Source organism: Elephantulus edwardii, unplaced genomic scaffold (genome assembly GCF_000299155.1).
Source record: "Elephantulus edwardii isolate Elephantulus edwardi_28Jun2011 unplaced genomic scaffold, EleEdw1.0 scaffold00065, whole genome shotgun sequence".
Taxonomy (NCBI): Eukaryota; Metazoa; Chordata; class Mammalia; order Macroscelidea; family Macroscelididae; genus Elephantulus; species Elephantulus edwardii.
The window spans coordinates 7576342-7586942 of NW_006399815.1; the positions used below are offsets into that span (position 1 = coordinate 7576342).

General features: G+C 37.2%; 1 protein-coding gene across 1 annotated transcript in view; it reads left to right on the forward strand.

Annotated features, from left to right (window-relative positions):
• Positions 1-7897, forward strand: part of PUS7L (pseudouridylate synthase 7 homolog (S. cerevisiae)-like) — a 31936-nt gene extending 24039 nt beyond the window's left edge. The window contains exons 6-8 of the mRNA XM_006888185.1: positions 2414-2694; positions 6372-6425; positions 7571-7897. Of these exons, the coding sequence (XP_006888247.1) occupies positions 2414-2694; positions 6372-6425; positions 7571-7897 (662 nt within the window). The remainder of the gene's footprint in view (positions 1-2413; positions 2695-6371; positions 6426-7570) is intronic.
• Positions 7898-10601: the final 2704 nt, after the last annotated feature.

The following is a 10601-nucleotide window of genomic DNA, read 5'->3' on the forward strand; positions in this document are numbered from 1 at the left end:
GGGGTAGGGGTGGTGTGGGCGGGGAGAAAAGTGCAACAATGAATGAATGGAAATCCAAAATCTCTGTAGATGTTCATTGAAATTAATTTAAAAAAAGTCATCTTAAGGATAGGTTTGAAGCATTGAATACCATTTTGATTGAAGACCAGATGAGTTGTGGGATATCAAGGATATCATCAATGAAGACAGCAGAGGTCACTACAAAGACAGAGAAGAAAGAAAAAACCAAGATGGATGTCAGAAGAGACTGAAAATTGCACTAGAGTGTCCAGAAACCAAAACAAAGGGAAAAAATGTTGAAGTAAAAGCTGAACAGAAGATTTTAAAGGGCAGCTCGAGAAGTCAAAGTAAAGTATTATAATGGAATGTTCAGAAAGCTGGAATTGGAGAATAAAAAGGGAACTGCTAGCTCTGCATTTCTTAAGCTGGGAGAACTGATAAATTTAAGCATTGAGTTGCAGTATTGAAGGATGCTGCCGAAAATATGTTGAATGATTTAGGAAGCATCAAAAGAAGATCGAAGGAATACAGAGTTGCTGTACCAAAAAGAATTTACTTGACACAGAGAAATGTCAGAAAGTACTGTATTAACAAGAGCCAATAGTAATGAAGGAAGAAGTTGAAGCTGCCCTGAGGTGAGGGCGTTTGCAAGTGATAAGACCCTAGAAATTGGTGGAAACTGATTTATGTAGTTCAGCTAGGAGATGCTATGCCAGGAAATTTGGAGGCCTGCTGTCTGGCTGACTGACTGGATGAGATTTGTATTTCTTCTCATTTCCAACAGGATGTAGACATTTTTTAACAATATCATTGATCTCACACATGCAAGTGATATACTGCTAAAGATCTTTCAAAAGTGGCTAGGACAGTATGTAGATAGGATGTAATAACAGCACATAATAACAACAGCAATATTTCTTAAAGAGTCTTAAGATAATTTATTTATGGTAATTATTCTTAAATTTTAGTGTGCATGAGAAAAACTTGGTGAAATTCCTAAAAAAGCTGGTGTCAAGGCCTTTCCTTCCTGAAGAAGACCCTCAACATGATGGGTTGACGTGGTGACAGAACAGTGTGGTCAAGCATATCCAAGGAAGCTGCAGGATACCAGAAATACAAGCTGAGTTTAGAAGACGCAGTGACACTAGGGACATTTTTGCAAATGTCAGGTGGATCTTGACAGAAAGCAGAAAGTACCAAAGGAATGTCTATCTGTGTTTCATTGACTATGCAAAGGTATTTGACTGTGTAGATAACAACAAATTGTAGTTGACCTTGAGAAGAATGGGAATCTCAGAACACTTGATTGTGCTTATGGACCAGAAAGCAGTCCTCAGAACAAAACAGGGAAACACTACATGGTTCATATTCAGGAAGAGATTATGTCAGGGATGCATCCAGACCTTTTCAATCTATGTGCTGAACAGATCATTCAGAAGGCTGGGCTTTATGAGGAGTAATGTGGCTTCAGGATTGGAGGAAAACTCATCAACAACTTGAAGAAGGACGTAAGGGTGGAGGGACAGCACAGGAGAGGAGGACCCTGGATGATGGGGGTAGGTGTGTTGGTGTCAGTGAGACTGGTTCAGGACAGGGCAGGCTTCAGAGCAATTGTGCATAGGTTGCTCTGAGTTGCAGGTGACTTGACAGTACATAACAACAATAATAACAGCAACATGAGTCTCAGTTGACTATATGGCACCTTACAACAAAAACTACCAGGCAACTAATTTAATTCTTATAGAGGTTCTTGCTTTAGTTTTCAGTATTATTTTTACTTCTCTTGTTGTGTACCATCAAGTCAGAACTGACCCACAGCAAATCCTCCAGTGGATTTTCAGAGGCAGTAAATCACAGGAGAGATTACTAATCCTTCTCCAATGGAGGAGCTGGTGGATTCGAACTGCATGCCCATCTCTATTAGGGGATGCTCTGGTGGCCTAGCAGTAAAAAGCTGCACTGCAATCTCAAAGGCATGTGGTTGACAATTCATTGCTAATGGTACAGTTTTTATTTTTATTTTTAAAGCAGAACAGTAGGAGAGCTCTGGTTTCTTAGTAGTAAGGAGTTGTACGGCCAACCCAAAGGCACACAGTTCAAATCCACCAGTTGCTCCATAGGAGAAAGAAGGGGAATTTTTTCCCATGTGAGTAACTGCCTCTGAAAGCCTGCTGGAGGGTCAGCCTTGAGTTGGTTCCAACTTAACACATAACAACATAAGGTCAATGAGGTTTCATTGTGAAAAACAAAGCCAGTATTCTTTAAGCATAACTTGGTTTAGCTGATAATTGATGTTGAGCACCATCTTCATGTTAATATTTTTGAGCTAACATAGTTCATTAGCTTTCAATTAGAATGCATAGCAAAGATTATTTTTAAATGACTCTTTAAAAAAAAATTGCTGTTGTTCTAGAGGATGTTAAAGGCACACACTCACGGATGCCTGAATTCAAAGTCCGAGAAAGAGCAATGCTGGAGTCGTTGAATCGCTTTGGCATGACAGAGGAAGGCTGTGTGCAAGCATGGTTTTCTTTTCCTCATTCTATGCGCATATTCTACATCCATGCATACAGCAGCAAAATTTGGAATGAGGCAGCATCTTACAGACTCGCGACCTATGGATCAAGAGTAGTGGAAGGTGATTTGGTTTGTTTGGATGGAAATGTCGATGATGAGCTTCTCCCAAATAGTAAAGTAAGTCATGTCGCCAGAAGCAGTAACTTTCTGAAGACTTTACTTCAACAGCAATTGAAAACTAAGGATGTGGTTTTTTTTGTTTCACTTTTTAACTTAGATTTACTTTTCTCTTGCTTCTGTTCCTTTATTAGCTGAGGCTCAGCCCATGTCACAAAATGAAAAAATAGTGGAATAAAGTGAAAGATGAAACAAAGAATGCATTTTCCCTTCAATATATATATTAAAAAAATAACCTTCCAGATGAGGCTAACATTCTTTTTAGCTCCCTATTGTGATTGTCTCTCCTGTTCTAAAGAATCCACTTCTATTGGTGGAATGTGTCATTGTACAGTGTTTTCAATGCTTTGTCTAATTATCCTTAGAAAATATATCTTTGAGTTTTTCTTTTGTAAAAGTGTTAGTTTACAACTTGGATTTTTTCCCTCTCAATAATGTTTTAGAGATTCAGAGAGCTGGACAATGACTAGGGATGATAAAAGGAGAATTGATGCCTTTGAGCTGTGGTACTGGAGAAGAGTATTGAATATACCATGGACTGCTAGGAAGACAAACAGATTTGTCCTGGAGAGGGTGAAATCAGGCTGCTCCTTGGAGGCAAGGATTCTGAAGCTTCGTCTGACATACTTTGGACATGTTGCAAAGAGGGATCAGTCCTTGGAGAAGGATGTCATGCTTGGGAGGGTGGAGGGACAGTGCCGGAGAGGAATACCCTTGATGAGATGGGGTTATTCAGTGACTGGGGTGTTCGGGATGGGTGTGTCAGAGATGGTGAGATTGGGACAGGATAGGGCAGAGTTTAAGGCTATTGTACATACATACGGTCGCTATAAGTCACAAGCGACTCAATGGCACATAACAACAAAATATCTATTTAATTTGTTTGTTATATAATTTTTGGTGCTATGAAGAATAAACAGTGAGATATTTAGATTGAAAAAGAAGCAGGGTCAAAGTCAAACTGGTAACAGAACTAAAATGACTAGATGCTCAAAGCCCAAATTGGTCTCTGCTGGAGAAATCATGGATAATCTAGTCAGAATATATCTGAGTTTTCTAAAATAATGGAAAAGATTAGACTCTGGGATACTATATAAAGGAGGCTTTATGAAATGAATGCAGAGTTTTAGATGTATGAGTTAAGTGTCCTTTGGTTAATTTAAGGGAAAACAAACAGGAAAGTATTAGTTCATGAAACTGGAAATTTATGACAGGTTCAGGCACAGCTGTAACTAGCAGCATGAGTAGTGGCCTAATTATCCCATTTTCTTCCTTTTTCTACTCTATTCTCCTTTGTGTTAAATCCACTCTTGGTCTTGCTTATTCTTTCAGTAGTAAGATGACTACTCATACTCCTAGGATTCTATAAGAACCTCTACAGGAAAGAGAAGAATGGGAATCCCAGAACATTTGGTTGTGCTAATGTGAAAACTATACTTGGACCAAGAGGCAGTCGTTAGAACAGAGCAAGGAGACACTACGTGGTTCAAAATTGGAAATGGTGTGTGTGCAAGGGATGTATTCTGTCTCCATACCTTTTCAATCTGTATGCAGAACAGATCATCCAGGATGGTGGGTTGTATGAGGAGGAATGTGGCATCAGGATTGGTGGAAGAATCATCAACAGCTTGCATTATGCAGATGACACAACTCTGCTTGCTGAAACTGAGGAGGACATGAAGCACTTACTGCAGAAGGTAAAGGACTACAGCCTTCTATATGGATTGAAGCTCAACATCAAGAAAACAAAGATTCTCACCACTGGGCCAATTGGCAACATCAGTATGGATGGTGAAGAGATTGAGATAGTTAACAGTTTTAGTTTGCTTGACTCCACAGTCAACACTCTTGGTATCAGCAGCCAGGAAGTTAAGAGACAATTTGCCCTGGGAAAGTCAGCTGTCAGGGACCACTCCAGAGTACTGAAGAGCAATCACTTCAGGCTGGAGACTAAAGTGCGCCTCATCCACGCAATAGTCATCGCAATTGTATGCTGTACATCAGAGAGCTGGACAGTGAGCAGAGATGATAGAGAATTGATGCCTTTGACGTGTGGTCCTGGAGAAGAGTGTTGAATATACCATGGACTGCTAGGAGAACAAACAGGTTTGTCTTGGAGAAGGTGAAACCAGGCTGCTACTTGGAGGCAAAGATTCTGAAGCTTCATCTGACATACTTTGGGCATGTTGCAAGGAGGGACCAGTCCTTGGAGAGGGACATCATGTTTGGGAGAGTGGAGGGATGATACAGGAGAGGAAGATCCTCAATGAGATGGATCAATTCAGTGATTTGGACAGTTGGAGTAGATGTGTCAGAGACAATGAGATTGGCACAAGATAGGGTTTAGGGCTCTTGTACATAGGGTTGCTTTGAGTTGCAAGTGACTCAACAGCACATAACAATAACAACAGGAGAAAGACCTCTTCTCTAATCATTTTAACAAAAATTATATAATTTAGCCTCTCTGGTAATGAACGGACTGGTTTGTTTCACAGTCTAGACCCCAGGCAATTCTTGTGAACTAGAAATGGATGATTGATTAAGTCTATGTTACAAGGGCTTCTTGGTATCATCCCACCAAACATATCTGAGAAGCTCCCCATGGAAAATTAGGGTCCTTCACCAGAAAAGACAGACTGAGTATGACAAATCAGTAGAAACTTATTTTACTATTTCCATGGATGAATGGTTATAGATATATAAAGTGTTTACTAGGTGGTGGTTGTATTCTCTTGAATCAGAAATGACCCATAGTTGACCCTCCACTGGGTTTTCAAAGGCTGTAAATAACATGGAAGGAGATTGTCCATCTTTTTCCCATGGAGTAGCTGTGGATTTGAACCGCCTGCCTTTGAGTTGTCAGCACAGCTCCTTACCATTAAGCAGCATATACATAATGGAAATTAACTCCGTAGTACTTTACAGAAGTAGATCTCCAGGCCTTTCTTGAGCAGCACTGCAGGGTGAATATGAACTACTAATCTTTTGGTTAGTAGTTGGGCACAAACCATCTATACCATGAGCCATCTATAAATTGTTAAGAATGGTAATTTTATTAAGTCACTAAATCACAAATTCTGTGAAAAAAAAATAAATCCACCAACATTATGTTTTGTTTATATCAATGAAAAGATATATTAGTCAATTCTTTTTTATAAATAATGAAAAATCATGGGTTTTTTAAACCTTCCAGAGGTTGGATATCCATTTAAATATGACTTGAGCAAAGTGTTATTAAATAAGTAAGGCATTTCTATTTCAGATTTTTAGAGGCTAAATGTAACAACACATAACTCTTGGAGTCAGCAATCTCTGAATGAAATGCTTATATTATAAGATTTCCCTGTTCAAAATATGTTTACAAAGACTGTTTTGTCATCAAATTGTGTGTCACTTTCTGTTTGGAAAAAGATTGTTGGTGACTTAGGTGGAAGTACAAGCTCAGAATTATGTTACTGACCTTTCCTGGTGCTTTATAACTTTAGTCATCAGTGAGTAAAGTAGAAAGAATCGCTGAATTTTTATTGAGTGTTCTTGAAAAAACGAATTGTGAAAAGATCTTGTTTGGGTATGTGCCTATTTAAGATAGAAGCTGCATTATACATGAAATAAGTTAAGAAAGAACGAGGGACTTTGAAACATTTGAAAATTACCCATACTTTTGTTTTTTCAAACAGGTTCACACAGTAACTAAAGAAGAGGAATCCACTAATGCATATGGAATACATCAGGTAGATTTACTTTAAAAGTAGTGTTAAATGTTGACATTTGCTCCCAAAAGAAGAAACATTGACTAATACTGTTTAGGGCCCTTGTAATGTAATGGATTATATGTTGGACTGCTTACTAAAATATTAAAATCCATTTATCTCCAAGAGAGAAAGCTGGTGCAGTATATTCCCATAAAGATGAAAGCCTTGTGAGTCACCAGAGGTGGGAACCAACTAGGAAATTGGATTTTTAGTCACTGTTAAAATTTTTTTAAATTAAGGAATCTTTTATGTGTAATAAAATTCACCCTTCTAAGTTTATAGTCCTTTGAATTTTGCTAAATGATGATGTGTTGTGCCTATCACAAACATTTCCCTGAAATTTCTCATGCATCTTTATAGTTAACTCCCTGACCTCTAGCAACCATTGTTGTCATTGAAAGAATGTCACCTAAATGGAATCATACAGTATCCTAGCATTTTGTGTCTGGCTTCTACTACTATCATAATGACTTTGAGATTCACTCATGTTGTTGTGGATATTTGAATTTTTTTACCTTACTCCATTTTCTGCCTAAATTTTTGGTGCTGACCAAATGAGCGTTGCTTTAAGTCAGCGGTCAACTAAAACACTATAAACTACAGTGTTTCCCTAAAAGCAGTTTTAAAAAAGAAATAGTTGCTGTTTCTTGCTAGTTTCCTTGTTGTAAATAAAGAAGAATGTAAAATTGCCAACCAAAATACCAATTAGGTGATTGAGCAGTGAAATTGGATTTTCAGGAATGATGTCTACCTTTTGTGATGCAGGGAGCGGGAAATATATGCTTATAATATTGCATGGTTGTGTAAAGACCAAGTCTTTGTTAGCTAATTAAATGAACTTAAATTCCTAGTCTGTCTCTTCTGTGTCAACAGTGGTTGGCCTAATATTATGTGATTTTAATTGTATACTTTGTTTAGGGTGAAAATCCTTGATTCTATTTTACCTTTTTTTTCCTTTCAACATTAAGAATATTATATTATTCTATGGCATGTTTTAGGGTGACTATAATGTTGAGACTCTGTTATTATTACTTTTACAAATTCACATCCCAGTCATAAAAAAATTATGTATCCTTCTGTATCTTTTTGAAGACTTTTAAACTTCTTTTCCCTCCTTTTCACAGGTAGTTCTTCCAGTACTTGGATACAATATCCAGTACCCAAAGAACAAAGTAGGGGAGTGGTACCATGAAATACTTAGTAGAGATGGACTACAGACATGCAGATTTAAAGTACCTGCTCTGAAATTGAATGCTCCTGGATGCTATAGACAGATATTGAAATATCCTCATAATCTCTCATACCAGCTCAAAGATGAGCAAGATACTGCTGTCAAGACTAAAGATCCTTGCATCAGTGAAGCACCATTATCTCTTTTGATCTCTTTTGATCTTGACTCTTCATGTTATGCTACAGTTTGTCTGAGGGAAATAATGAAGCAAGATGTTTAAGAAGAACACCTGGACATAACAATATTATGCTACTCTTTGAAGGCAAGGAAGCTAAAATGGTTTGAGCATCAGCTAAGTGCTAGAAGCCTTATAATTGTTATATCCTTTATAAAATCTTGATGAATTCATAATTCAATGTAATACTGTTCCAAAAGAATATAGCTAGTAAGCAGCTGTCTCTAACTTGAAGCTCAGCCCTGTCTGACTCTGAAGCCTATGCCCTCCATTATTTCATGTGTAGCAACCTTTGCTCTTTGTCAAAAGTGACAGTAGTTATGGACCATCAAGAGAATACAGAATGATACTTAAGGGAAAAAAATAAGATAAAAGCTCTAACTCCTTACTTAAAATTTAGGTGAAATTGGGTTATAATAAGACCACATGACAGGGTAAAGAGATGAAACATTGCCTTCCTTTCTTCTTTTTAAAATTTTTGGTTAGAAAAATACACAAAAGAATTATCCTGCCTTAATGATGGATGCCCCAGGTGGTTTACCCTTGATGAGACAGATAATCTTTGATGAAGATTGAAATCCATTTCTCCCCATATAATTTTCCTATTCTTGGCATAAGTTGATGTTCTTGACTTTAGAGTCAGAGAAATAAGGACTCTGGCTCCAGTTCTGCACTTACTAGTGAGTTTGAGTGTGTTGTTGATTCTTTGTAAAGCTCACTTTTAGAAACAAGACAATAACCAACCTCACAGGTTGCAACTCTTTACTACTACTGTTGGAGGGAGAAAACAGTTTACTCACTGAAAAAATTTCTATCCCTTCCCATAAGTCATCATCTTTAACCATTTTATACCAGTTGAATTTAGGAGCAGAAAAGACTGGTAGGTATTGTTTAGGAAAGTCAGAGCATTCTTTCATTGCTGGCAGCATTATATTATGCCAAAACTTAAACATAGAGATTAAAGTTAAAAATCAAAGACAGGCATAAAACATGTCATTAACTTCAGATTTTTATGTATTTAAGTCAGTGCAATAATTTGGGGGCTATTGGTAAAAAGAAATAAAATATAAAGAAGGAAAAAAGTTTTTGCAGTCCAGAATTTGCTTATTGTAGCTTTTTTTGCATGTGTATGCAAAGAATTGCAGTAGTTGAAAGGTCAGTGTTAGATAAGTAAATTGTGATACTTAAATTTTCTGGAAAAACATGGAGCTATAAAAATAATGGTGAGGATTTTAATTATATAAGAAAATGCTTCCCAAAGATAGATATGTATGTAGAGTTGGAAACCTATAGATAATATATATTTTAAAATGGAAACAAATATTTCATATGAATATATATTGTTGTTTACTGTCAAGTTGAAACTGACCCATAGCTCACCTTTAGCAGGTTTTTAGAGATAGTAAATCACATGGGAGGAGATGGGCCATTCTGTGGTTGTGGAGTAGCTAGTGAATTTGAACCTCGTGCCTTTGGGATTGCAGCACAGATTCTTACCATTAGGCCACTTGAGCTTTATACTAAACTATCCCCTATTTAGAAAATCCACATTTAGTCTATATACATTTATTATACACATACATATTTGGAAGCAGGAGTGGCATCCACTTTCTAAACAACATGCCTCGTAAGAACTTTGAGAAACAACGATAGTTATAGAAAGGCTTCAGGTCTTTTGTTCATAGGGTCACTATGAGTCATGCTCAACTTGACAGCTATCAATGACAACAGTGTGTGTGTGTGTGTGTGTGTATACACACCACATCATTGATTATGTGTTTGAAATGGATATATATAAACAATGGTAAATATATACATATATGTATAAAACCTATAAAAAGTATATAGACCAAATGTGGCTTTTATACATAGGGGACAATTATTAAGTAAAAACAGATGGTGAAGACAAACTCCACTAGAATGAGTCTTGACTCTTCACTTAAATCTGTGTGACCTTAAACAACTGTTTCAAATTTTTATGCTTCTGTTGAAACATCTGTAGAAAAAGGATGGCAATACTACATACCTCATAGAAATATCCAGAAGATTTGAAAAATTTATATATGTAAAGCAGCTTAGAAAAGTATGTGATGCTTGTTGTTAGGTGCTATTGAGTTCAGTATTCCGCAGCCCTCTGAACGCAGATCTGAAGTCTGTCTGACTCAGTCCCATCCTTATCATGTGTGACACACATGAGCCTGTTGCTGCCAACACCATATCAGTCCATCTTGTTGAGGGCCTACCTCTCTTTTGATAAACCTCTATATTTCTGATCATGATGTCCCTTTCTAAGGAATAGATACTCCTGAGAACATACCCAAGTATGTGAGATGAAGTTTTACTATCCATTCACCAGGGAGCACTCGTGGCTACACTTTTTCCAAGGCATATCTGTTCATTATTTTGATACTCTCTGGTATAGACAGTGCTCTTCTCCAACATCACAACTCAAAGACATCAATTCTTCTATCATTTTACTCATTGTCCAGCTCTAAGATACATAGCAGGTGACTGAAAAGACCATGGCCTGAATCTAGCACACCTCGGTCTTCAAACTAACATCATTCTTATTTTGGAGAGGTGCCTGAAAGTGAACTTTGCTAATGCAATATAAATCTTGATGCATACCAATGGTGCTGATTTGTGGATCCAAATTAGATTAAATCATTGACAATTTCAATCTTTTCTCCATCTATCATATGTTGTTAATTGGTCCAGTGGTGATGATTTTTGTCTTTTTGATGTTGAG